At 42.0% G+C, this 26,676-nt stretch overlaps 8 protein-coding genes, 3 long non-coding RNA genes and 1 pseudogene across 20 annotated transcripts; 10 read left to right on the forward strand and 2 right to left on the reverse strand.

Moving 5' to 3' along the window:
- Positions 1-87: 87 nt before the first annotated feature.
- Positions 88-611, reverse strand: LOC135334101 (uncharacterized). The gene is made up of 2 exons (XR_010394201.1): positions 522-611; positions 88-386 (listed from the first exon to the last, which is right to left on the reverse strand). It is a non-coding gene; the product is annotated as an uncharacterized LOC135334101 (long non-coding RNA).
- Positions 612-1,298: 687 nt separating this feature from the next.
- Positions 1,299-2,341, forward strand: LOC135334097 (uncharacterized). Its single transcript, XR_010394191.1, has 2 exons — positions 1,299-1,975; positions 2,027-2,341. It is a non-coding gene; the product is annotated as an uncharacterized LOC135334097 (long non-coding RNA).
- A 583-nt stretch (positions 2,342-2,924) lies between these two features.
- Positions 2,925-6,612, forward strand: LOC135334068 (TNF receptor-associated factor 4-like). 3 transcript variants are annotated; one of them, XM_064529109.1, is made up of 4 exons: positions 2,925-5,027; positions 5,604-5,753; positions 5,843-6,160; positions 6,257-6,612. In XM_064529109.1, the coding sequence occupies exon 1, from the start codon at positions 2,938-2,940 to the stop codon at positions 4,420-4,422; it is 1,485 nt and encodes a 494-aa protein (XP_064385179.1). In that variant the 5' UTR covers positions 2,925-2,937; the 3' UTR covers positions 4,423-5,027; positions 5,604-5,753; positions 5,843-6,160; positions 6,257-6,612. The 3 variants fall into 3 exon arrangements, with proteins under 3 accessions (XP_064385179.1, XP_064385177.1, XP_064385178.1); XM_064529107.1 differs by having other exon boundaries at positions 2,925-5,753; XM_064529108.1 differs by having other exon boundaries at positions 2,925-5,753; positions 6,049-6,160.
- Positions 6,572-26,592, reverse strand: LOC135334098 (uncharacterized). 8 transcript variants are annotated; one of them, XR_010394196.1, is made up of 16 exons: positions 26,450-26,592; positions 23,900-24,062; positions 23,572-23,743; positions 20,959-21,084; positions 20,647-20,749; positions 19,972-20,029; positions 17,938-18,106; positions 15,972-16,132; positions 15,840-15,919; positions 13,725-13,884; positions 13,575-13,629; positions 13,441-13,521; positions 11,207-11,364; positions 11,082-11,152; positions 8,811-8,892; positions 6,572-6,821 (listed from the first exon to the last, which is right to left on the reverse strand). It is a non-coding gene; the product is annotated as an uncharacterized LOC135334098 (long non-coding RNA). The 8 variants fall into 8 exon arrangements; XR_010394193.1 differs by having other exon boundaries at positions 20,651-20,749; positions 20,899-21,084; XR_010394192.1 differs by having other exon boundaries at positions 20,899-21,084.
- On the forward strand, positions 6,960-8,598 carry LOC135334080 (TNF receptor-associated factor 4-like). The gene has a single exon (XM_064529122.1). It carries the CDS (start codon positions 7,107-7,109, stop codon positions 8,445-8,447), a length of 1,341 nt encoding a protein of 446 aa, XP_064385192.1. The 5' UTR covers positions 6,960-7,106; the 3' UTR covers positions 8,448-8,598.
- LOC135333055 (TNF receptor-associated factor 5-like) lies at positions 9,235-10,932 on the forward strand (annotated as a pseudogene).
- On the forward strand, positions 11,535-13,157 carry LOC135334072 (TNF receptor-associated factor 4-like). The gene has a single exon (XM_064529114.1). It carries the CDS (start codon positions 11,648-11,650, stop codon positions 13,046-13,048), a length of 1,401 nt encoding a protein of 466 aa, XP_064385184.1. The 5' UTR covers positions 11,535-11,647; the 3' UTR covers positions 13,049-13,157.
- On the forward strand, positions 14,112-15,747 carry LOC135334089 (TNF receptor-associated factor 4-like). Its single transcript, XM_064529146.1, has one exon. It carries the CDS (start codon positions 14,587-14,589, stop codon positions 15,604-15,606), a length of 1,020 nt encoding a protein of 339 aa, XP_064385216.1. The 5' UTR covers positions 14,112-14,586; the 3' UTR covers positions 15,607-15,747.
- Positions 16,146-17,822, forward strand: LOC135334075 (TNF receptor-associated factor 4-like). The gene has a single exon (XM_064529117.1). It carries the CDS (start codon positions 16,391-16,393, stop codon positions 17,756-17,758), a length of 1,368 nt encoding a protein of 455 aa, XP_064385187.1. The 5' UTR covers positions 16,146-16,390; the 3' UTR covers positions 17,759-17,822.
- Positions 18,306-19,888, forward strand: LOC135334095 (TNF receptor-associated factor 5-like). Its single transcript, XM_064529153.1, is given in 2 exon segments — positions 18,306-19,226; positions 19,228-19,888. Coding segments are annotated over 2 exon segments (1,443 nt in total). The 5' UTR covers positions 18,306-18,376; the 3' UTR covers positions 19,821-19,888.
- On the forward strand, positions 21,266-22,929 carry LOC135333056 (TNF receptor-associated factor 4-like). Its single transcript, XM_064527987.1, has one exon. It carries the CDS (start codon positions 21,604-21,606, stop codon positions 22,927-22,929), a length of 1,326 nt encoding a protein of 441 aa, XP_064384057.1. The 5' UTR covers positions 21,266-21,603.
- Positions 24,197-25,697, forward strand: LOC135334079 (TNF receptor-associated factor 4-like). The gene has a single exon (XM_064529120.1). The coding sequence runs from the start codon at positions 24,256-24,258 to the stop codon at positions 25,600-25,602; it is 1,347 nt and encodes a 448-aa protein (XP_064385190.1). The 5' UTR covers positions 24,197-24,255; the 3' UTR covers positions 25,603-25,697.
- Positions 26,593-26,676: the final 84 nt, after the last annotated feature.

The raw sequence follows: 26,676 nt of genomic DNA on the forward strand, positions 1-26,676 counted from the left end.
AGCCACTACATTGTAAAACATCACGTGAATCACTTCCGTTTCCAATCCCTCTTCTACTGACTCTATCCATACAGTGCAACAACCAAAGAGAGTAGAACTTTTGATTTTTTACGTTTTTGTGAATATCTTCTAAACTAAATGTGATTGGAACAATTTGAGTGCAGGTACTGAAAGTTCAACTCTTGGCGCTTCCATTGGACCACCACCTGTTACATCATATGACATCATCACTCCAAGATGGCTGCTACAATATGTGTACATTGAAAATATGTTAGGCATGAAACTATCTTATATGTTTGAGTTAAGATCTGAAATTTGTTATGCAAGTACTTCATTACCTTGCGCATCTTTTGAGCTCTTACAGAAGTGCAGGCTACTAGTAAGTTCTGAGATATACAAAGTTTTGTAAATTTATAGTGCCAAATGTGTTAGGCATTGATTTTTCGAGTTCATGCTAGTTAAGGTCTGATTTTTGGAGAGCATGCACTCCAATAGTATACTTTTCATTTGTACTAACTTACAGGAGCTAGACCAGTCTCTTCTTTGCTAGAGCGGCCCTTCTTGTCAAAAATGGTGATTTTAGCTGATTTTCTTGGTTTCTGTTGCGTAGTAGTGTAAATTGCCACGCCCCTGTGACACATTATGACTGATTAACTGGGTGTAGTTGCAGGTTAGACATCACATGAGCTTGGATGTAGCAAATAAAGACAAGATGATTTGTGATGTCACAAATCAATGAATATCATTGCTTACGTCAGCAAAAACGGGCAAAGAGCAGCAAAATGGAGCAAAATCACCATTTTTGACAAGAAGGGCCGCTCGAGCCAAGACAGAACTCTTTCAGCTACTGTGAGTTAGTACACACGAAAAGTATACTATTGGAGTACATGCTCTCCAAAAATCAGACCTTAACTAGCATGAACTCGAAAAATCAATGCCTAACACATTTGGCACTATAAATTTACAAAACTTTGTATATCTCAGAACTTACTAGTAGCCTACACTTCCGTAAGAGCTCAAAAGATGTGCAAGGTAATGAAGTACTTGCATAACAAATTTCAGATCTTAACTCAAACATATAAGATAGTTTCATGCCTAACATATTTTCAATGTACACATATTGTAGCAGCCATCTTGGAGTGATGATGTCATATGATGTAACAGGTGGTGGTCCAATGGAAGCGCCAGAGTTGAACTTTCAGTACCTGCACTCAAATTGTTCCAATCACATTTAGTTTAGAAGATATTCACAAAAACGTAAAAAATCAAAAGTTCTACTCTCATTGGTTGTTGCACTGTACAGTAGATTGAATAGGGAGAGGGATTGGAAACGGAAGTAGCGTCACATGACATTTTACATTGAATTTGCAGCATGGCACCGATAGCCTCGATCCCAGGCCGAGTTTTCGCTTTTATAACGATTAGGCGAACAACTGGGCCTGGTACTAGTTGTCTGCGCATGCGTCAGTCGTTCGTCAGATTCTGGATATTCTCGTTCACTTTTGTGACATTTATATTCGTGTACTATCGTGTACTAGAAATCAGTTCCCGTTTTATCATTATTGGAATCGATTGGAATCGATTGGAATGGCTCTTAGCTGAAGCTTCTCTCTTCTCTGAAGCTTATTCTGAAGACTGAACAACAAGGGAAGAGGTATAAAGCTTTGTCAAGCTTGTTAAGGTCAGATATTTTTGTGTGGGCCCTATGGCCGGCTATGCTATCAAGTCTTGTTCATGTTTGGCAAGAATGTAGGTAGACTATAGTTTCATCATTAATATGGTGGATCAAGTGAAGAGTGTGAGCTAGAGAACTTGGTGCTGCCATCATCAGCTCGTCGACAATGACACTATAACCGAGAAATTTCTACACGTATTTAAAATGTCTACTTCTCTGTACAGGAGCAATGGCTAATATCCAGCTGTCCCAACAGTGCTCCTCTTGGCTATACTAACGGACGAGACTGGACAGTTTGGGGTAAGGGTTTAACCGTCTTTGGTTTCTTTTAATATTGTCCTATACTCACAGACACAGGACTGGAGTATGACCTGCTCATTCGAGCGTTGCTGGGTAGCTCAGAGACATCAAGAGAATCTACGTTTTCTGAAGCAATGAGTTACGAGTTGGGGCCTAGAATCAGAGAAGTCCAGCAGCCTGCTAAATCTTTTTGAAACGTAATTTGAAGGCATTCAATCATCCTGAAGTTGCCCTGGGTCACTGTAATTGTGCTGCAGCACAACTGGCAACTCCCCAGGCCTTTGTGAAGCAGCTCCCTATGTGCATCTTTTGTGTACTCACTCTGTGCATTTTCTGTGTACAAATTTCGATTATTGATTTATTAAATATTTTTGCCGACCACAAATATACAATGAAAATTTGACGCATGCGCAGACAACTAGTACCAGGCCCAGTTGTTCGCCTAACCGTTATAAAAGCGAAAACTCGGCCTGGGATCGAGGCTAGGCACCAGAGAGCCTTTGATGTCAATCCGTGTTACGGTGCTCAACACGCGGGAAACAATGTTTCATGAATAATGATCACTACAAGATATTCAGAGCCCCCCTAAAATGTCATTCTCATGCCCCCTAATGGTGAGCATCAGTTGGAAAAGAAAAAATACATTTTTGACTTTTGTGAAGAGAGCTAGAGGTACAAAACACGCTATGAGATCTTTATGTACCTAGAATGCTTCTAATATAGCTAAGACTGTGCAACTCATCGGTGTACTGTGTCCCATATGGTCTCAAGTGTCAGTTGGAAGTGCAAGTTTTAGTACAAATGCAGTATAATCTAGCAGACAAGATTTTACCAACGTTAGATACACAGCCTCGATTAAACCCCGGCGTAGCGCGGATATAATTCGGGGTAACTTCCGTTTCCAATTCCTCTCCGTATTCAATCTATGCTCTATCTACATGTATGCTGTAATGTAGGTTAGAATGCATGTGACTGTCATGGGGCATGCATCCCACACTATACACAACAGTTCAGTTACAAAGAAAATGGCAGCATTAAACCCTGACAATCAGCAACAAGCTGACAAGAGAATAATAGGATTCGATTGTGAGTTTGTGAAGCCACCACCTTCGGAATACATCCAGTCACAGTGTCCAGTTTGTCTCCAGATTATTCGAGAGCCCCACCAGGTCACATGCTGTGGAAAGAAGTTTTGCAAAGCTTGTATTGAACACATCAAAGCAATTAAAAAATCGTGCCCAACCTGCAATAAAAATGAGTTTTTGTATTTCCCAGACACATGTTTGAAACAATCACTCTATGGACTTAACATTCGCTGTGGCCACCAGAAAGACGGGTGTGAGTGGACGGGGGAACTGAGACAGCTTGATGAGCACCTCAACACAGATCCAGAGCCAGAGAAACAACTCGATGGATGTAAGTTTGTTAAATTCGATTGCATCTATAGATGCGGAAACCACCAGCAGCGAAGGTACATTCAAAACCACCGAATTAAGGATTGCCCCAAACGATTATTCGATTGTGAGCACTGCCAAGATTACAAGTCTACCTATGATAATGTCACCAACAACCACTGGCCTGTGTGTGGGTCCTTCCCTGTTCCCTGCCCTAACCAGTGTGGTTCAACTATCCAACGTCAGAATATAGACAGCCATGTTGCCAATGAGTGCCCCCTGGCCACCATCAACTGTGACTTCCACCACGTAGGCTGTGCTGTGAAACTCCCTCGACAAGACATGCCAGAACACCTGAGAGAGAACCTACTCACACACATCTCTCTATTAGCCACCAGTCATACCAAGCAACAAGCTGAGATAACAAATTTGAAAGCTGAGAATGATACTTTAAAAAGAAAACATAAAAACTTCGGGCACAATTACCAATATCTGGAAGCTGAAAATAGAAGACTTAAAACTAAATTAGAACCATTACAACAATTGCTCAAGACTGCACCTCCCATCGTGAACTCCAGACCTCCCATCGTGAACTCTAGACCTCTTGGTCCCCCTGTCCTTACACTGACCAACTTCCAACAGCACAAGAGAGATGGTGATGAGTGGTTCTCCCCTTCAGTCTACACCCACCATCAGGGCTACAAGATCTGTCTTAAAGTGTATGCTAACGGCTATAGCACTGGTAAAGGAACACACGTCTCTGTGGGTGTGTATTTCATGAGAGGAGAGTTTGACGATTCTCTGAAATGGCCATTTCGTGGTGTGATTTCATGGCAACTAATGGACCAGGTCAATGGCGAGGATCATAGCACCCACACCACACCCTATAGTGACAAAATACCTAACACGCACTGTAACAAAGTGACAAAGGGAGAGAGATCAAAGAATGGGTTGGGACTTCAAAAGTTCATTGCTCATACTGAACTGGAGCCCAAGTATTTACGAAATGATACCCTTCTCTTCCAAATACACAAAATAGAACTGAAAAAATAGTTTCACAAACTTACATACATTGCTATTAAAACTAGTGTTCAAGCTGGCGCTGTGCTAATGCCTCTCGCCATGTTTTTGCTTTCGCTTAAAAGTATTAGAGTGTTATATTAGTATTAAAGTTAGCTTATCTATATAAAGTCACTGAGAAGAAAAGACTTATTTACATGCATCTATTGTTGTATTATGTGGCTTACCAGGACCTCAAGAAAGAAGAAAATTGATTCTTCCAGGATCTGTAGTTTAGTGTATATAATATCTAAGAAAAGACCTGTGTACATGCATATTGTTATCTATATTGTTATATGGTAGTGTTTTGTGGCTTACCAGGCCCTCAAGACAAAGATGATTCTGCCAGGAGGATCTTACATGTGGGGAATGAGCGCGCATGCGCATTACATCCACAGGAATAATTAAAGGGTGTGTCCAAAGAGATCAATTTCACAAATGGCTACTGCTAGCTAGCTGTTTTAACAGATATTTTCTGAGTATTGTAGCTAACAAAAAGCTAGCGCTTTAGTGCAAGGCTAACTCATATGTTGAATAGAAAGTTTGTGCGAACAGATGATGCTATGAAAGATTCTGAAGAGACTGCAACAGCCTTCAATGTGAGTCAAACTAGCCATAACTCGAGAAAGAAGCTTTAGTTTGCTAATCCACGAATCAAAATCCAAGAGAACGTGGCTAGAAGCCTATAGAAGCTGTTAGTTTTCGTTACATTGCAACCGTTGAGCAGTTATAGCTGGAATACACACACAGACAGACAGACAGACAGACAGACACACAGTTAGCCTCGATCCCAGGCCGAGTTTTCGCTTTTATAACGGTTAGGCGAACAGCTACGCCTCGAGGCATAACTAGACATTATGTTGAACATCATGGTGTTGATTATTGTTTGCTATAGAATTTATTCGTTACATGTAGATAACGAACATTTCAGGAAGAACTTATAGTGCGATAAACTATATAAAAGGGGCAGTATAGATCAGCATGACAATTAACTTCTATTATAACGTATACTCATAATATTATTATATACCTATACATGATATAATAACGACAGAAGAGATAGCACACACTGAGAGTATAAATTCTCTGAGTCTCTGCATGTGCATGACCCAGTCACACTAATTTCACAGCACTGGGTATTCAGTTTCTTCTGGTACAATGCCACTTATTTCTAGACCCTCTTCTTTGCTGTTGATGTGTACAACACCAATTAAACATGGCAGCAAGTGGAAGCTTGGCTGCTCGCATTTCTTCACCTGGTTCTTTTGTTTTTTGTACATCACTGGCAGCTTGTGCTCACTGTGGACCTGTCCTCCTTATCTGGAGTAAGTTTGATTGCTCCTGTTTCAATACAATTTATCGATTTCTAATAAGGGTTTTTGCATGCAAAGTTATTTTGCTCTGTATTGTGCAGTTGTGCTGAGGATTCGTTGTGCATCATCAGTCACTTCATGTGCACACTGGGACCTCTCATTATCATCATGCTAGCACTACCACTATTCTACGTATCCACTTGGAAACACTCACCCCATAGACTATTATATGCACTGAAATTATGTTGTCCAGAAACGCTCAATCATTGATGGCTGCATGTCACCATTTCACTTTCTTTCTGTGTAGTGAATCGGATTGCCAACATGTCCAGTAATATCTCGGTGGCTGATGTCTGGAGGAAAGAGAAAGAGTTGTCGAGGAGGAAGATACTCAGCATCATTCTAGTCTTCTACCTCTGGTGAGTGAGTGGGATGGAGCTCTAAACCAATCAACATTACATCATCTAAGCTTATACCATGAACTTGTATATAGCTGATACCACCCCCCCCCCCAGGCAATACTGAACCCTCTACAAGGACTGCTCAATGCTATAGCCTATGGTGGAGTATGCACCACATTCTGCACCTGGGTACGCAACAAGTACTCATCACCAGAGAACATCTACGTGTCCAGTTGGAGTGGTGAGTACATTGACGTCGACTTTCGAGTGAACAAGGGCGAGATTCACCGAGCAAAGAGAGCCAAGGCTGTCTGAGACTCCGTGGCACTGACAATATTATTTTTAACGCTATTTTGGAACTGTTTCGTTTGAGTTCATTTCATGTAAGTACATAATTAAATTGCAGTTCAATAACTAAATTTTATACAAGTGAAGAAGTAGATTTATTATTACAAAGCAAAAATATTCAACTACTCTTGATAAGCAACCACAGATTCAAAATTATTTATGAGAAAACATAGTAATTATAGCTATTCATGCACTCCTGGCTATATACATTTATATAGGTATGAAGCAGGCTCGGCCTCGTGCTCTGGATCCTCAATGTTGCCATAGTAACTGAGGGGGTAGTTACAGGTCAGGTTGGCCAGGACTGAATACCAGGGTGTGCCGGGAGAATCTGGTGTGTGTGTGTGTGTGGGGGGGGGGAGGATGATTATATAATTTTTGTTAGTCAATATCAGGAGTGTCTATATATAGCACAATTGGAATGAATTTTGTTACTGTCTAATGTGGGGGTTAGAATGCATGTGACTATCACATGCACAAGGCAAAACATAGTTACACCAAAGATCAATGTTCTTGAGTATGCTGAGTATTAAAACTGTGGGCTGTGGTATAACCATGCATTAACAGAACTATCAAAAAGGGGTATAATATAGATCTAGTTATAGTTAGAAAGAAAATGGCAGCTCAGAATCCCAACAACCAGCAACGATCTGGCAAAAAGAGAAGAATAGGATTCGATTGTGAGTTTCTCGAACCTCCACCAAAACGATACGTTCAGTCTGAGTGTCCAGTTTGTCTCCAGATCATTCGAGAGTCCCACCAGGTCACATGCTGTGGAAAGAAGTTTTGCAAAACATGTATTGAACACATCAAAGCAATTCAAAAGCCATGCCCAACTTGCAACGAAGAGGACTTTTTGAATTTCCCTGACAAAGGTTTGAAACAATCACTCTACAGTTTGAAAGTTCGCTGTAGCCACCAGAAAGACGGGTGTGAGTGGATGGGGGATTTGAGACAGCTTGATGAGCACCTCAACACAGATCCACGACCAGAGAAACAACTCGATGGATGCAAATTTTTTGAGATTGATTGCATCTATAAATGCGGGAAACATCAGCAGCGAAGGTACATTCAAGTCCACCGAATTAAGGATTGCCCTAAACGACAATTCGGTTGTGAGCACTGCCATTATTACAAGTCTACCTATGATGATGTCACCAACAACCACTGGCCTGTGTGTGGGTCCTTCCCTGTCCCCTGCCCTAACCAGTGTGGTTCAACTATCCAACGTCAGAATATAGACAGCCATGTTGCCGATGAGTGCCCCCTGACCACCATCAACTGTGACTTCCACCACGTAGGCTGTGCTGTGAAACTCCCTCGACAAGACATGCCAGAACACATGAGAGAGAACCTACTCACACACATCTCTCTATTGGCAACCAGTCATGCCAAGCAACAAGACAAAATCACAAGTCTGGAAACTGAAAATAGAACACTTAAAACTGAGTTGAAACCATTACAACAACTGCTCAAGACTGCACCTTTCATCGTGAACTCTAGACCTCTTGGTCCACTGGAGCCCCCTGTCCTTACGATGACTAACTTTCAACAACACAAGAGAGATGACAATTGTTGGTTCTCCCTTCCAGTCTACACTCACTATCAGCTGGGCTACAAGATCTGTCTCAGAGTGGACGCTAACGGCTGTGGCCCTGGTAAAGGAACATACGTCTCTGTGGGTGTATTCTTTATGAGAGGAGTATTTGACGATTCTCTGAAATGGCCGTTTTGTGGTGTGATTTCATTTCAACTACTGGACCAGGTCAATGGCGAGGATCATAAAACACACACTCTCACCTATGATGACAAAATACCTAACGAGTACTGTGCCAGAGTGAGGGAGGGAGAGAGGGGAATGGGGCGGGGAGACCCAAAGTTCATTGCTCACTCTAAACTGGAGCCCAAGTATTTACGAAATGACACTCTTCTTTTCCAAATACACAAAGCTAAGTAGAACTGAACTATTAGATTATAATCTATGTACAGACAATTATTTCACAAACGTACTAGTCATGATTATTTTATCTGTGTACTGATAATATATACATTTAGCTCTACACGATAATTGTTCATTTTGGTAACAAAAATTTAACTTTTGATAAACAGTATAAGGATGGTAGTGTCCAGTCAGTTTGTTGGGCAATGGGTACGATAAATTGTACGGTGACCGAAAAGGATCGAAAAATTGCTGACCGTTCTTTGTCTAACCGCTTGCACATGGTTAAACTTACTTTTGGTTGTAGGAGGTAGGGGGTGATCCTTCTCGGCCACTGATATATACATGTACCCATATACACAGACCCCCTCTCATACTCACGTGGTTCCATTCTCTGTGTGCTCCTACAGTTGACATGGACAGCACAAGACTGGACCAGATGAGTCAGACACTCGTGATTGCCCTACAGCAATGAACACATGTAACACTCAATCACATCAAAGGAACGACTGGTTACCTTGGTGATGGTCTGTAGTAACCAGATTTACTAAACATATGTTATTTAATTATCGTTAATGATTTGTAATAAAAATGTGAGACTATAATGGGTAAGAATTGTGTGAGATATCAAAAGACTATATAGCTATATAATAGGAAAAATAGACTATGTATCAGTATTAGGCAACATTTTGAGCATAATTAGGCAGGCGGTATTGTCCCATTGTGCATGTCAACCAACTTATTATGGACTGCACCTAATATACATGGGTTAGAATGCATGCATGTGACTGTACCGCATGATCTCCACAATGTATCAAAGAGCTTATAATACAAGCTATTATGTTTTGTACGTGAAAGTTAAATGTACAAAAACTGTCAGAAATGGCAACACTGAACCCCAACAACCAGCAACAAGCTGACAAGAGAATAATAGGATTCGATTGTAAGTTTTTGAAGCCACCACCTTCGGAATACATCCAGTCACAGTGCCCAATTTGTCTCCAGATCATTCGAGAGCCCCACCAGGTCACATGCTGTGGAAAGAAGTTTTGCAAAGCTTGTATTGAACACATCAAAGCCATTAAAAAGCCGTGCCCAACTTGCAACGAGAAATTTTCAAGTTTTTCTGATAAGGCTTTGAAACAATCTCTCTACAGTTCGAAAGTTCGATGTAAGCTATCAGAAAGACGGGTGTGAGTGGACGGGGGAACTGAGACAGCTTGACAAACACCTCAACACAGATCCACAGCCAGAAAAACGGTTTGAAGGTTGTCAGTTTGTTGAGATTAATTGCATTTGTAATTGCAGGGACCAACTGCAACGAAGGTACATTCTAAACCACTAAATTAAGGATTGCCCCAAACGTCCATTCAGTTGTGAGCACTGCCATGATTACAAGTCTACCTATGATGATGTCACCAACAACCACTGGCCGGTGTGTGGGTCCTTCCTGTCCCCTGCCCTAACCAGTGTGGTTCAACTATCCAACGTCAAAATATAGACAGCCATGTTGCCGATGAATGCCCCCTGATCACCATCAACTGTGACTTCCACCATGTAGGCTGTGCTGTGAAACTCCTTCGACAAGACATGCCAGAACACCTGAGAGAGAACCTACTCACACACATCTCTCTATTAGCCACCAGCCATGCAAAGCAACAAGACAAAATCAACAGACTGGAAGCTGAGAACAATACTTTAAAGAGCAAACAAGGTCACTTAGAACAGAATTACCAATCTCTGAAAGCTGAAAATAGAATACTTAAAACTGAATTGGAGCCAATGCAACAACTGCAACAGCTGCTCAAGACTGCACCTCCCATCGTGAACTCTAGACCTCTTGGTCCACTGGAGCCCCCTGTCCTTACAATGACCAACTTCCAACAGCACAAGAGAGATTACGATCAATGGTACTCCCCTCCAGTCTACACCCACTATAAGGGCTACAAGATCTGTCTCAGAGTGGACGCTAACGGCTCAAACTTTGGTAAAGGAACACACGTCTCTGTGTATGTGTTCTTCATGAGAGGAGAGTTTGACGATTCTTTGAAATGGCCGTTTCGTGGTGCGATTTCAGTGCAACTACTGGACCAGGTGAACGGCAAGGATCATGAAACATACACAACACCTAATGGGAGCTGTGCCAGAGTGACAGAGGGAGAGAAATCAACAGGGGCGTGGGAATAATCAAGGTTCATTGCTCACACTAAACTGGAGCCTAAGTATTTACGAAATGACACCCTTCTCTTACAAATAAACAAAGTAGAACTGAAGTAGGTTACTTTAAGAGTGACAAACAAATAGACATAATATTGTGCGAGACATACTTATTATTATCTGTGAACTGATTGCAGCAATAATTATTATACTTGTTCATAAATTTTGATAAAAACCCTGTGGGGAGGTATGGCAATCCTCGCTATAAACCGTACGCAGATAATTTCGAGGGTTTATTTTTCGCGGATTGGTAATTTTTGTGAATTTTGTGAATAATAATTTTTGAGGACAGCAGTTTTTTTGTACTTGTATATTGAAAAGGAATTTTTGCTGATTGATAAAACTCGTGAAACTAGCTATTAGCCTTCGAAAATTACCCGCTATACGGTATTCATACCCATAAACATACCCCTCTCATATATCCATGCAACTCACGTGGTTCCATTCTCTACAGTTGATGGGACAGCACAAGACTGGACCAGATGAGTCAGACACTCGTGATTGCCCTACAGCAATAAACACATTTAACACTCAACCATATTAAAGGAACGACTGGTTACCTTGGTGATGGTATGTTAGCAACCAAAGGAAGTCATTATTACGGTGTTGATAAAACGTAAGGTCCAGTCCTGCGCATGGGCATCAGATATGGCCAAACGAGAGCAGCTTCAACACCAGCAAACACACTGTTCCTTGGTTTCACACAGCCTTCAATTTCCTATAATTATATACAAGTGAATTCACATGAAAATAGTTAAGAGCGATATAGCCAGCACGGCTTTCTCATCGTGTCAACACCGAAAGTGTGTATACAATTATGTCAACAATGAAAAAGAACACATTAAACGACTTTGTTACCTAATATGGGATTAAAAGCTGTAGAGCATGTATATACGTACTACTGAGAAAAGAAAGATACGAGAAGGTTTTTACTCTGATCAAAAGAGATGACACAGTGACACCCGTTTACTTACAAGACAAGATAAAATAACAATCAAGAGATGGCAGCACTGAACCCCAACAACCAGCAACAAGCTGACAAGAGAATAATAGGATTCGATTGTGAGTTTGTGAAGCCACCACCTTCGGAATACATCCAGTCACAGTGCCCAGTTTGTCTTCAGATCATTCGAGAGCCCCACCAGGTCACATGCTGTGGAAAGAGGTTTTGCAAAGCTTGTATTGAGCACATCAAAGCCATTAAAAAGCCGTGCCCAACTTGCAACAGGGAATTTTCAAGTTTTTCTGACAAGGCTTTAAAACAATCTCTCTACAGTTTGAAAGTTCGATGCAGCCATCAAAAAGATGGGTGTGAGTGGACGGGGGAACTGAGACAGCTTGAAAAACACCTCAACACAGATCCACAGCCAGAAAAACGGTTTGAAGGTTGTCAGTTTGTTGAGATTAATTGCATTTGTAATTGCGGGGACCAACTGCAACGAAAGTACATTCTAAACCACCAAATTAAGGATTGCCCCAAACGATCATTCAGTTGTGAGTACTGCCATGATTACAAGTCTACCTATGATGATGTCACCAACAACCACTGGCCTGTGTGTGAGTCCTTCCCTGTCCCCTGCCCTAACCAGTGTGGTTCAACTATCCAACGTCAAAATATAGACAGCCATGTTGCCGATGAATGCCCCCTGATCACCATCAACTGTGACTTCCACCACGTAGGCTGTGCTGTGAAACTCCCTCGACAAGACATGCCAGAACACCTGAGAGAGAACCTACTCACACACATCTCTCTATTAGCCACCAGTCATGCAAAGCAACAAGACAAAATCAACAGACTGGAAGCTGAGAACAATACTTTAAAGAGCAAACAAGGACACTTAGAACAAAATTACCAATCTCTGAAAGCTGAAAATAGAATACTTAAAACTGAATTGGAGCCAATGCAACAACTGCTCAAGACTGCACCTCCCATCGTCAACTCTAGACCTCTTGGTCCACTGGAGCCCCCTGTCCTTACAATGACCAACTTCCAACAGCACAAGAGAGATGATGATCAGTGGTTCTCCCCTCCAGTCTACACCCACCATCAGGGCTACAAGATCTGTCTCGGTATGGACGCTAACGGCTGGGGCACTGGTAAAGGAACATACGTCTCTGTGCACGTGTACTTCATGAGAGGAGAGTTTGACAATTCTCTGAAATGGCCGTTTCGTGGTGTGATTTCATATCAACTACTGAACCAGGTCGATGGCAAGGATCATGAAGCACACACACTCGTCTATGATGACAAAATACCTAACAAGTACTGCAACAAAGTGACAAAAGGAGAGAAATCAGAGGGGTGGGGACACCCAATGTGCATTGCTCACTCTAAACTGGAGCCCAGGCATTTACGAAACGACACTCTTCTCTTCCAAATACATAAAGTAAAACTGAAGTAGTTAGTGAGTGCAAAATACGTACTTGTACAGACAATTATTACAATTAGACAATTTATCTGTGTATTGTAATATTTAGTTCGTACAGGATTATATTATTGTTTGCTAACAAATTTAACTTTCAATAAGCAATTATAAGGATGGTAGTGTCAGTCAGTGGGTTGGGCAATGGATGGTAGCGTTAATTGATATAATTACACGGTGACTGAGAAGGATTGGAAAAGTGCTGGTGGTTCTTTATCTAACCACTTGCAGTGAACTTGTTACCGCTCGCACGAGGTTAAATGTGGCGGTAGGAGGGTAGCAGGTGATCCTTCTCCCCTTCTCGACCACGTACCATAAATATATACATGTACCCATACACAGACCCCCTCTCATAAACCCATGCAACTGACGTGGTTCCATTCTCTGTGCTCCTACAGTTGACGGGGAGAGGCACAAGACTGGACCAGATGAGCCAGACACTCGTGATTGCCCTACAGCAATGAACACATGTAACACTCAACCACATCAAAGAACAACTGGTTACCTTGGTGATGGTCTGTAGCAAACAGAGGAAGTCATTTTTATGGAGCCTGAGCAGCCTATGCATACACATGCATGCACTAGCTGGTTTCACTTTCAATTGGCGCCAATATCTAATAGAGCAAAGAGCTGTATACATTGTTTGTAGTCTCACCAATCTCCTCCAGTTTTGGGGTGAAGTTCTTTGGAGGAAAGTGTTTGAGAGCGAGCATGTCAGTGGTGCTCGAGTTGAAGGTGTTCTTGCATGAGTAGAGGGTCAGCCCCTAGTCTGATTAGACATGCCACTGTAGCCAGGTCTTGTCTTGAGATATGATCTGTGTTGAAGAACTCTTTTAATTTATATACAAGCTGTAATTTTACTATTTGTATAAAAATGTGAGACTATTGAGTGAGATCAAAAGACTAGCTATATAATAGGAAAAATAGACTATAGGCAACATTTTGAGCATAATTGGGCAGGCGGTATTGTCCCATTGTGCATGTCAACCAACTTATTATGGACTGCACCTAATATGCATGTGTTAGAATGCATGCAGCATGTGACTGTACCGCATGAGCTCTCACAATGTATCAAAGAGCCTATACAAGCTATATGTTTTGTACGTGAAAGTTAAATGTACAAAAACTGTCAGAAATGGCAACACTGAACCCCAACAACCAGCAACAAGTGGACAAGAGAATAATAGGATTTGATTGTGAATTTGTGGAATCTCCACCAGAACGATACATCCAGTCACAGTGCCCAATTTGTCTCCAGATCATTCGAGAGCCCCATCAGGTCACATGCTGTGGAAAGAAGTTTTGTAAAGCTTGTATTGAACATAACAAAGCAATTAAAAAGCCATGCCCAACTTGTAACGAGGAATTTTCGAGTTTTGCCGACAAAAGTTCGAAACAATCACTCTACAGTTTAAAAGTTCGCTGTAGCCACCAGAAAGACGGGTGTGAGTGGACGGGGGAACTGAGACAGCTTGACAAACATCTCAACACAGATCCACAGCCAGAGAAACAACTCAATGGATGTCAGTTTGTTGAGATCAATTGCATCTATAATTGCGGGAACCATCAGCAGCGAAGGTATATTCAAAACCACCAAATTAAGGATTGTCCCAAACGTCCATTCGGTTGTGAGCACTGCCATGATTACAAGTCTACCTATGATGATGTCACCAACAACCACTGGCCGGTGTGTGGATCCTTCCCTGTCCCCTGCCCTAATCAGTGTGGTTCAACTATCCAACGTCATAATAATTATAGACATCCATGTTGCTGATGAGTGCCCCCTGACCACCATCAACTGTGACTTCCACCACGTAGGCTGTGCTGTGAAACTCCCTCGACAAGACATGCTAGAACACCTGAGAGAGAACCTACTCACACACATCTCTCTATTGGCCACCAGTCATGCCAAGCAACAAGCTGAGATAACAAATTTGAAAGCTGAGAATGATACTTTAAAAAGGAAACATGAAAACTTCGGGCACAATTACCAATATCTGGAAGCTGAAAATAGAAGACTTAAAACTAAATTTGAACCAATGCAACAACTGCTCAAGACTGCACCTCCCATCGTGAAGTCTAGACCTCTTGGTCCACCTGTCCTTACAATGACCAACTTCCAACAGCACAAGAGAGATGGTGATGAGTGGTTCTCCCCTCCAGTCTACACCCACCATCAGGGCTACAAGATCTCTCTTAAAGTGTACGCTAACGGCTGTAGCACTGGTAAAGGAACACACGTCTCTGTGGGTGTGTACTTCATGAGAGGAGAGTTTGACGATTCATTGAAATGGCTATTTCGTGGTGTGATTTCATGGCAACTACTGGACCAGGTCAATGGCAAGGATCATAGCACCCACACCGTACCGTATAGTGACAAAACACCTAACACGTACTGCAACAGAGTGACGAAGGGAGAGAGATCAAAGAATGGGCGGGGACTTCAAAAGTTCATTGCTCACTCTGAACTGGAGCCCAAGTATTTACGAAATGATACCCTTCTCTTCCAAATACACAAAATAGAACTGAAAAAATAGTTTCACAAACTTACATACATTGCTATTTGTACTAGACATGTATATATATGGTGAACATCATGGCTGTTGATTATTGTTTGCTATAGAAGTAGTGAAATTCATGTAGATGACGAACGCTTCAGGAAGAACTTATTAAGGGCAGTAGGGATCAGCATGACAATTAATTTCTATTATTTTATACTCATAATTATATATACCTATACACAGACCCCGTCTCATATCATGCAACTCACGTGGTTCCATTCTCTGTACTCCTACAGTTGCCGAGGACAGCACAAGACTGGACCAGATGAGTCAGACACTCGTAATTGCCCTACAGCAATGCATGAACACATGTAACACTCAAGCACATCAAGACTGGTTACCTTGGTGATGGTCTGTAGCAATTAACCAGAGGAAGTAATTCTTACGGTGTTGATAAAACGTAAGGTCCAGTCCTGCGCTTGGGCATCAGATATGGCCCAACGAGAGCAGCTTCAGCACCAGCAAACACATTGTTCCTTGGTTTCACACAGCCTTCAATTTCCTATATACAAGTGAATTCACATGAAGAGTGATACAGTCAACACATGGCTTTCTCATTGTGTCAACACCGAAAGTGGATGTATATACTATTATGTCAACAATGAAAAGAACACATTAAACGACTTTGTTACCTAATATGGGATTAAGCTATATGTACTACTGAGAAAGGAAAGATTAACGAGATAATCTCTGATATAACTGACAGTGTGTCAAAAGAGACGACACAGTGACACCTGTTTAGTTACAAGACAATCAAGAGATGGCAGAAGGCTACCCCAACAACCAGCAACAAGCTGAAAAGAGAATAATAGGATTTGATTGTGAGTTTGTGGAACCTCCACCAGAAAAATACGTCCAGTCAGAGTGTCCAGTTTGTCTCCAGATCATTCGAGACCCCCACCAGGTCACATGTTGTGGAATGAAGTTTTGCAAAGCTTGTATTGAGCACAACATAGCCATTCAAAAGCCGTGCCCAGCTTGCAACGAAGAATTTTCGAGTTTTGCCGATAAAGGTTTGAAACAATCGCTCTACAGTTTGAAAGTTCATTGTAGCCACCAGAAAGATGGGTGTGAGTGGACAGGGGAACTGAGACAGCTTGACAAACACCTCAACACAGACCCACAGCCAGAGAAACGGTTTGAAGGTTGTCAGTTTGTTGAGATTAATTGCATTTGTAATTGCGGGGACCAACTGCAACGAAGGTACATTCTAAACCACAAAATTAAGAATTGCCCCAAACGTCCATTCGGTTGTGAGCACTGCCATTATTATAAGTCTACTTATGATGATGTCACCAACAACCACTGGCCGGTGTGTGGGTCCTTCCCTGTCCCCTGCCATAACCAGTGTGGTTCAACTATCCAACGTCAGAATCTAGACAGCCATGTTGCCGATGAGTGCCCCCTGACTATCATTAAATGTGACTTCCACCACGTAGGCTGTGCTGTGAAACTTCCTCGACAAGACATGCCAGAACACCTGAGAGAGAACCTACTCACACACATCTCTCTATTGGCCGCTAGTCATGCCAAGCAACAATCTAAGACTACACAACAAAGAGAAGAAATCACCAAGCAACAAGCTGACATTGCTAGTTTAATTGAAGAGAATAAACAGCTAAGGATGAAACATACCGAATTGGCGCCATTGCAACAAATGCTCACCGTGAACTCTGAACCTCTTGGTGCCCCTATCCTTACAATGACCGACTTCCAACAGCGCAAGAGAGATGACGATGAGTGGTTTTCCCCTCCAGTCTATAACCACTATCAGGGCTACAGGATCTGTCTCGGTGTGTACGCTAACGGCAAGAACACTGGTAAAGGAACACACGTCACTGTGGGTGTGTGCTTAATGAGAGGAGAGTTTGACAATTCTCTAAAATGGCCGTTTCGTGGTGTGATTTCTTTTCAACTGCTGGACCAAGTCAATGGCAAGGATCATAAAACAGACACCATCAACTATAGTGACAAAGCATCTGACAAGCACTGTAACAGAGTAACAAAGGGAGAGATATCACCCAGTGCCGTGGTAAGTACAAAGTTCATTGCTCACACTGAATTGGAACCCAAGTATTTACGAAACGACACCCTTCTCTTCCAAATACACAAAGTAGAACTGAAGTAGTTACTTAAATTATTCCTGTCAATTATGTGTGTAGACTAAGTGATTAGCTTGGACTATAACCAGAGGAAGTTATTCTTATGGAGAGCAGCCTATATTATATATGCACACACACATGCACTGGTTTCACTTTCAAGTGATGCCAACATCTAATAGAGCAAAGACATTGTTTGTAGTGTCACCTTTCTCCTCCTGTTTTGGGGGTGAAGTTCTTTGGAGGAAAATGTTTGAGAGCGAGCATGTCAGTGGGTGCTCGAGTTGAAGGTGTTCTTGAGTAGAGGGTCAGCCCCTAGTCTGATTAGACACGCCACTGTCGCCAGGTATTGTCTCTGAGCAGCTCAATGGAGGACACTGTGTGTATGTGTGTGTGTGTGTGTGTGTGTGTGTGTGTGTGTGTGTGTGTGTGTGTGTGTGTGTGTGTGTGTGTGTGTGTGTGTGTGTGTGTGTGTATGGGACACTGCATGCGTTTGTGAGAGTACATTCCGAGACAATGTACTTTCACAAACGGAAATCATAGCTATGGTTAAATATACCTAATATAGGTTCGAAAGGCATGTGACTATAATTATCACAGACTGCATTCCTATCAAAAAGGCATGTTTTAGTTTACAATACAAAAGAATGGCAGCACTGGACTCCAATATCCAACAAAAATCGGACAAGAGAATAATAGGATTTGATTGTGAGTTTGTGAAGCCACCACCTTCGGAATACATCCAGTCAGAGTGTCCAGTTTGTCTCCAGATCATTCGAGAGCCCCACCAGGTCACATGCTGTGGAAAGAAATTTTGCCAAGCTTGTATTGAAACTATCAGAGCAATTAAAAAGCCGTGCCCAACTTGCAACAAGGAGTTTTCAAATTTCCCCGACAAAGCTTTGAAACTATCGCTCTATGGGTTGAAAGTTCGCTGTAGCCACCAGAAAGACGGGTGTAAGTGGACGGGGGAACTGAGACAGTTTGATGAGCACCTTAACAAAGATCCACAGACAGAGAAACGGTTTGAAGGTTGTCAGTTTGTTGAGATCGATTGCATCTATAATTGCGATAACCAAATGCAGCGAAGGTACATTCAAGTCCACCAAATTAAGTATTGCCCCAAACGTTCATTCAGTTGTGAGCACTGCCATGATTACAAGTCTACCTATGATGATGTCACCAACAACCACTGGCCTGTGTGTGGGTCCTTCCCTGTCCCCTGCCCTAACCAGTGTGGTTCAACTATCCAATGTCAGAATATAGACAGCCATGTTGCCGATGAGTGCCCCCTGACCACCATCAACTGTGACTTTCACCACGTGGGCTGTGCTGTAAAACTCCCTCGACAAGACATGCCAGACCATGCTTACAGTTACCTCCTAGCACACATCTCTCTATTAGCCACCAGTCATGCCAAGCAACAAGCTGAGATAATACAACAAAGAAAAGAAATCACAAATTTGAAAGTTAATCACAATAATTATAGTGACTAGCAAACACCAAAACCTCGAGCACAAGTTTCAATCGCTGGAAGCTGAAAATGGACAACTTAAAACCAAAATTCTTGGGTTAGAGCCATTGCAACCACTACAACCACGTGCACTGCTCAAGACTTCCCCTCCCATCGTGAACTCTGAGCCTCTTAGTGCTCCTGTTCTTACAATGGCCAACTTCCAACAGCACAAGAGAGATAACGACAGCTGGTACTCCCCTCCAGTCTATACCCACCATCAGGGCTACAAGATCTGTCTTAAAGTGTATGCTAACGGCTCGGGCTCTGGTAAAAGAACACACGTCTCTGTATACGTGTGTTTCATGAGAGGAGAGTTTGACGATTCTTTAACATGGCCGTTTCAAGGAACTCTTACATTACAACTATTGAACCAGGTCAATGGTGACGGTCATGTAAGAGGCAGAAACATCTACAATAATGATAAAACACCTAACATGCACGGTAGTAGAGTGACAGTGGAAGAAATATCATTGGGATGGGGAAAAACAACACTTATTGCTCACTCTGAACTGGAGCCCAAGTATTTACGAAACGACACCCTTCTCTTCCAAGTATTCAAAGAAGAAATGAACTAGATACTTAATAATTAAAAGGAGCGAAAACAATATTACAAGCATACACCAGTCATACATTTAGCTATTACGTAAAATGCATAGTGCTTGTAATACTTAGTTTGTATGTGTTCATCATTATTGCATCCAGTCTAGATCTAGAGAGTAAGATTACCATGAGTAGTTGTACTAGGAAATGATGCTGACAACCATTGCGTACACTGCAAGTAAACCTATAGAGAGTAGAATACCACACATTTGTGAGTAGTTGTACTTAAGTGTATCTTGAGATTGAAACATTTCTAAGAAATGATGCTGATACCATTGTGTAGGTGAATGAATAAGCTACAAACATAATTATTCAAAAATATTTCTCTAAAAAATTGTTATAGTGGAAAATCATTTAGGTGAAAACGGGGATGATTGTAAAAAATGTATGTAACATCAATTATCTCTGGAAGTAAAGTGTTTCTGGAAAAATTGCTTCTACCAAAAGATAGACAATAATTATTTACTAACAATAATTATACATGTGAAAAAAAATTGGACCTTAGCCGAAAACTTTACTTGAAATCTCTCCCTAAGCGAAAAGGCACCCAAAAACACACATAATGGAGTATGAAACAGCGTGTGTACTTATGTAAACAATTTTAATCCATGCATATGTTAGCTCAACTATCCACTGATGTTATGCCAGAGTTCCAGACCTTAGCCGACAACGGTTGGTGTTTTTCCTCCCTAAGCTTTTGCTCACTATAACAATTTGTTGCTGTTGTAAAAGCAACCACATACCCACCACCTTAGATTTCCATGGAAACATTTTTGGATATGTTGAAGCTCAAGCATTCACCTACACTTCTTGGCTCTATCCTATTGGTGTGAGGTGCTCTGGAGGGAGGGACCATCACAAGAGATCGAGAGACACCACATCACGTCACCTCACTGGACTCAGGCTGTGTGTGGGGAGGGGGGAGTGAAGAAAGCTATACATGGGCAGTATAGATGTGTACGGTAGTTAGTTAGCAGTATCTAGTTAGCAGTACAGTATTGTATGTGTTTGTGGCTATAGGGCGGCCTGCAAGAATGGGGGGAGGGTGCTCACTTTGTCTCCTAGTTTTGGAGACACCTTTTTCCCCTGTTTACAATCATTCTAGTGTTCTACCTCTGGTGAGTGAAGCTGCAGTAAATCATTCTTTTACATGTCACATGACTGAGTCATGCACTATGATCCCCCAGCTACTGTCGCCAGATCTTGTCTCTGAGTAGCTCAATCAATGCATGGAGAACACTGTGTGCATGTGTGTGTGTGTGTGGTGTGGAAAGTGATTGCACAAACAAATGAATTTTGTTACTGTACCTAATATGGGTCAAAAAGCATGTGACTCGTCACAAAAGTGTGAATAATATGCAACAATAATATTCATTATTAAAAGAGCTGACAAACATAAATGAAATTACAGCTAAAGAAATGGCAGCACTGAACCCCAACAGCATTAACAAGCAACAAGCTGTGTGTGTGTGTGTGTGTGTGTGTGTGTGTGTGTGTGTGTGTGTGTGTGCGTGTGTGCGTGCGTGTGTGTAGGTATTATGGTCATTGTGTGTTCCATTGTACATGTGTCAATCAACTGGCCACATATGGCCAGTTGGTTGACAATGTACAATGGGACACTGCATCTGTGAAAGTACATTCACAATGTACGCGTTCACAAACTGCAATGAATTTGTTACTTAATATGTGTTAGAGAATGCGTGTGACTATCTCACAGACTGCTCAAAAAGGCCTGTTTTAGTTTATAATACAAAAGAAATGGCAGCACTGGACTCCAGTATCCAACAAAAACCAGACAAGAGAATAATAGGATTTGAGTGTGAGTTTGTGGAACCTCCACCAGAACAATTCGTCCAGTTAGAGTGTCCAGTTTGTCTCCAGATCATTCGAGAGCCCCACCAGGTCACATGCTGTGGAAAGAAATTTTGCCAAGCTTGTATTGAGCACATCAGAGCAATGCAAAAGCCGTGCCCAACTTGCAACAAGGAGTTTTCCAATTTTCCCGACAAAGCTTTGAAAATATCGCTCTATGGGTTGAAAGTTCGCTGTAGCCACCAGAATAACGGGTGTGAGTGGACGGGGGAACTGAGACAGTTTGATGAGCACCTTAACACAGATTCACAGCCAGAGAAACAACTCGATGGATGCCAGTTCGTCAAAATAGATTGTATCTATAATTGTGGAAACCACCAGCAGCGAAGGTACATTCAAAACCACCGAATTAAGGATTGCCCCAAACGATTATTCGATTGTGAGCACTGCCAAGATTACAAGTCTACCTATGATGATGTCACCAACAACCACTGGCCTGTGTGTGGGTCCTTCCCTGTCCCCTGCCCTAAACAGTGTGGTTCAACAATCCAACGTCAGAATATAGACAGCCATGTTGCTGATGAGTGCCCCCTGACCACCATCAACTGTGACTTCCACCACATAGGCTGTGCTGTGAAACTCCCTCGACAAGACATGCCAGAACACCTGAGAGAGAACCTACTCACACACATCTCTCTATTGGCCACCAGTCATGCCAAGCAACAAGACAAAATCACAAGTCTGGAAGCTGAAAATAGAATACTTAAAACAAAAATTAACGAGTTGGAACCAATGCTCAGGACTGCACCTCCCATCGTGAACTCTAGACCTTATGGTGCCCCTGTCCTTATAATGACGAACTACCAACGGCACAAGAGAGATGACGACCGCTGGTACTCCCCTCCAGTCTACACCCATCATCAGGGCTACAAGATCTGTCTCTGTGTGTACGCTAACGGCTGCAACACTGGTAAAGGAACACACGTCTCTGTGTTTGTGCACTTCATGAGAGGAGAGTTTGACGATTCTCTGAAATGGCCGTTTCGTGGTGTGATTTCATATCAACTACTGGACCAGGTCAATGGAGAGGATCATAAAACTAGCACAGAATTCTACAACGACAAAGTACAAAATAAATACTGTACCGGAAGAGTGACAGAGGGAGAGAGGGGAGGGGGGTGGGGGGAACCAAAGTTCATTGCTCACTCTGAACTGGAGCCCAAGTATTTACGAAACGACACCCTTTTCTTCCAAATACACTATTATAAGTAGAACTGAAGTAGTTACTTAGATAGAAGAGTGATGATTATAATTATTGCACAATAATTACTAATTTTTATCTGTGTACATGCATTGTACTGATTACATTTACCTTAATGTTACTATTATAGACTGGTAGTAACTTTAGCGTTTTCAGATTTATCTCTGTTTTTAGGGTATTAATTTTGGTGGCTTTGTAGCAAATTCACTAGCATAATATTTGTCAAAAGTTATACAAGTATGCATGTGTTTTAAGGTTTAATGGAAAGTTGAAAAAAGGGTTACCTTGCTTAGCTAATAATGTCAAAAGTACACAAAAATAAAAAAAGTTTTTTTTATTAATGAGATTCATAGGTTCATAGTTTTTAAATGCGTTTTATAGCGTTAATTACAAAAACACTGAAATTCGCTAAATTAGTACCAGTTTATAATAGTAACACATAATGATTGCTCAGTTTAATTTTTGATAAGCAAGTGGTACAGTGTCATGCAGTCAGTGGGTTGGGCAATGGGTCAAATTGGTAACGTAAATTGATATAATTACACGGTGGCCAAAAAATTGCTGGCCGTTCTTTGTCTAACTGCTCGCATTGAACTTACTTACCACTCGCTAGCCGTGGACAGAGGTAGTGCAATCAGCATTAAATAACCAACCTCCTGTTTCTAGATTCCACCCATAGTTCAGAGTCTAGCATGGACTTGAACACGGGGCTATGGGCACAGAGAACCAGTCTGTGTGCATGGAATCAGGACCCGTCCTCTGATACCAGTTCCACGTCACTCAGACTCGGACTATTGATGTACGACGCCAGGTCAAACAGTGGCTCTGCAAGGAGGAGTTTAGGGAAATTTCTATTGTATACAACATAAACGGTATCACATACAACTGCTATACATACACACATGCACTGCATGGTATTACTTACAAATGATGTCAATATCTAATAGAGCAAAGAGCTGTATACATTGTTTGTAGTCTCACCTTTCTTCCAGTTTTGGGGTGAAGTTCTTTGGAGGAAAGTGTTTGAAAGCGAGCATGTCAGTGGCTTGAGTTGAAGGTGTTCTTGAGAAGAGGGTCAGCCCCTAGTCTGATTAGACACGTCACTGTCGCCAGGTCTTGTCTCTGAGCAGCTCAATGGAGAACACTATGTGTGTGTGTGTGCGTGTGGTGCATGGTATTGTATGCCGCATTGTGTCAACCAACTGACCACATTCCACTTAATGGACTAGAGTGTGTGGGTAAGCACGAATGGTATGAGACTTCCCACACAAATTAATACACTGTCAAATAGCCGACACACCCTGTTTAGTCATTACACGAAAGTAAATGTTCAAGAGATGGCAGCACTGAACCCCAAAAACCAGCAACAAGCTGACAAGAGAATAATAGGATTCGATTGTGAGTTTGTGAAGCCACCACCTTCGGAATACATCCAGTCAGACTGCCCAGTTTGTCTCCAGATCAATCGAGAGCCCCACCAGGTCACATGTTGTGGAATGAAATTTTGCAAAGCTTGTATTGAACATATCAAAGCAATTAAAAAGCCGTGCCCAACTTGTAACGGACAATTTTCAATTTTTGCCGATAAGGGTTTGAAACAATCGCTCTACAGTTTGAAAGTTCGATGTAGCCACCAGAAAGACGGGTGTGAGTGGACGGGGGAACTGAGACAGCTTGATGAGCACCTCAACACAGATCCACAGCCAGATAAACAACTTGATGGATGTAAGTTTGTTGAGATTGCTTGTTTCTATAAATGCGGGAACCATCAGCAACGAAGGTACATTCAAAACCACCAAATTAAGGATTGCCCCAAACGTCCATTCAGTTGTGAACACTGCCAAGATTACAAGTCTACCTATGATGATGTCACCAACAACCACTGGCCTGTGTGTGGGTCCTTCCCTGTCCCCTGCCCTAACCAGTGTGGTTCAACTATCCAGCGTCAGAATATAGACAGCCATGTTGCCGATGAGTGCCCCCTGACCACCATCAACTGTGACTTCCACCACGTTGGCTGTGCTGTGAAACTCCCTCGACAAGACATGCCAGAACACCTGAGAGAGAACCTACTCACACACATCTCTCTATTAGCCACCAGTCATGCCAAGCAACAGCACAAAATCACAAGTCTGGAAGCTGAAAACAGAATACTTAAAACAAAAATTAACGAGTTGGAACCAATGAAACAACTGCTCACGACTGCACCTCCCATCGTGAACTCTAGACCTCTTGGTCCCCCTGTTCTTACAATGACCAACTTTAGACAGCACAAGAGAGATAAAGATCAATGGTATTCCCCTCCAGTCTACACCCACCATCACGGCTACAAAATCTGTCTTAAAGTGAACGCTAATGGTAATGGCAGTGGTAAAGGAACACGCGTCTCTGTGTTTGTGTCCTTCATGAGAGGAGAGTTTGACGATTCTTTGAAATGGCCGTTTCGTGGTGCAATATCATATCAACTACTGGACCAGGTCAATGGCGAGAATCATAAAAGAGTCACACTTCCATACGATGACGATACACCAAATGTAAGCTGTACCAGAGTGACAAAGGGAGAGAGGGGAGTGGGGCGGGGAAATTCACAGTTCATTGCTCACTCTGAACTGGAGCCCAAGTATTTACAAAACAACACCCTTCTCTTCCAAATATACAAAGTAGAATTGAATAAACTAGTATAATTTTTTTATATAGACTACATATGTAATCTACATGGCTGTTCATTATTGCAACGGCACACACCAGGAAAACAGCAAAGAGAGACTTGTTCATTTTCTTTAGTTGTTAGAGCAACTTTGCATGTGGACAGTTGATATTCACCAGTTGTGTTGCTTGATGTGGCATGAGTGGTCCCCTGCTTTTATAGTCAGCACCCTATATTAGTGCATTGTTTGCTATAGGAAGTAAGCATAGAAGTGGGTCCCCTGCTTTTATAGTCAGCACCCTAGTGCATTGTTTGCTATAGGAAGTAAGCATAGAAGTGGGTCCCCTGCTTTTATAGTCAGCACCCTAGTGCATTGTTTGCTATAGGAAGTAAGCATAGAAGTGGGTCCCCTGCTTTTATAGTCAGCACCCTAGTGCATTGTTTGCTATAGGAAGTAAGCATAGAAGTGGGTCCCCTGCTTTTATAGTCAGCACCCTAGTGCATTGTTTGCTATAGGAAGTAAGCATAGAAGTGGGTCCCCTGCTTTTATAGTCAGCACCCTAGTGCATTGTTTGCTATAGGAAGTAAGCATAGAAGTGGGTCCCCTGCTTTTATAGTCAGCACCCTAGTGCATTGTTTGCTATAGGAAGTATATAGTATAGTGAAATTCATTTGTTGGATGACAAACGCTTCAGGCGGAACTTAATACTTAACTTTTAATTATACGAGTTGTGCTAATACCTCTCGCCATGTTTTGCTTTACTCAATGTTATAATTATACAGAGGTATTATTTTTTTCTTTGTATAATGTTATGTGTTTGCAAATTGGACAAGGAGGAACCTACATAGTCATTATAAAGACAAGCAAAGGAACGACTGGTTACCTTGGTGATGGTATGTAGCAACCAGAGGAGTTCATTCTCATGGAGAGCAGCCTACACTGGTTTCACTCTCAAGTGATACCAATATCCAAATGAAGGAGCGGGGGTGGGTTGAGAGCTTGAGTTGAAGGTGTTCTTGAGTAGAGGGTCAGCCCCTAGTCTGATTAGACACGCCACTGTCGCCATGCAGGTCTTGTCTCTGAGCAGCTCAATGGAGAACACTGTGTGTG

This window comes from Halichondria panicea, chromosome 3 (genome assembly GCF_963675165.1).
Source record: "Halichondria panicea chromosome 3, odHalPani1.1, whole genome shotgun sequence".
NCBI lineage: Eukaryota > Metazoa > Porifera > Demospongiae > Suberitida > Halichondriidae > Halichondria > Halichondria panicea.

Bases quoted from the DNA above. Each gene is read 5' to 3' on its own strand.
- LOC135333056 (XM_064527987.1), top strand. From the start codon at position 21,604: ATGGCAGCACTGGACTCCAGTATCCAACAAAAACCAGACAAGAGAATA.
- LOC135334079 (XM_064529120.1), top strand. From the start codon at position 24,256: ATGGCAGCACTGAACCCCAAAAACCAGCAACAAGCTGACAAGAGAATA.
- LOC135334080 (XM_064529122.1), top strand. From the start codon at position 7,107: ATGGCAGCTCAGAATCCCAACAACCAGCAACGATCTGGCAAAAAGAGA.
- LOC135334068 (XM_064529107.1), top strand. From the start codon at position 2,938: ATGCATGTGACTGTCATGGGGCATGCATCCCACACTATACACAACAGT.
- LOC135334072 (XM_064529114.1), top strand. From the start codon at position 11,648: ATGGCAGCACTGAACCCCAACAACCAGCAACAAGCTGACAAGAGAATA.
- LOC135334075 (XM_064529117.1), top strand. From the start codon at position 16,391: ATGGCAGAAGGCTACCCCAACAACCAGCAACAAGCTGAAAAGAGAATA.
- LOC135334089 (XM_064529146.1), top strand. From the start codon at position 14,587: ATGGATGTCAGTTTGTTGAGATCAATTGCATCTATAATTGCGGGAACC.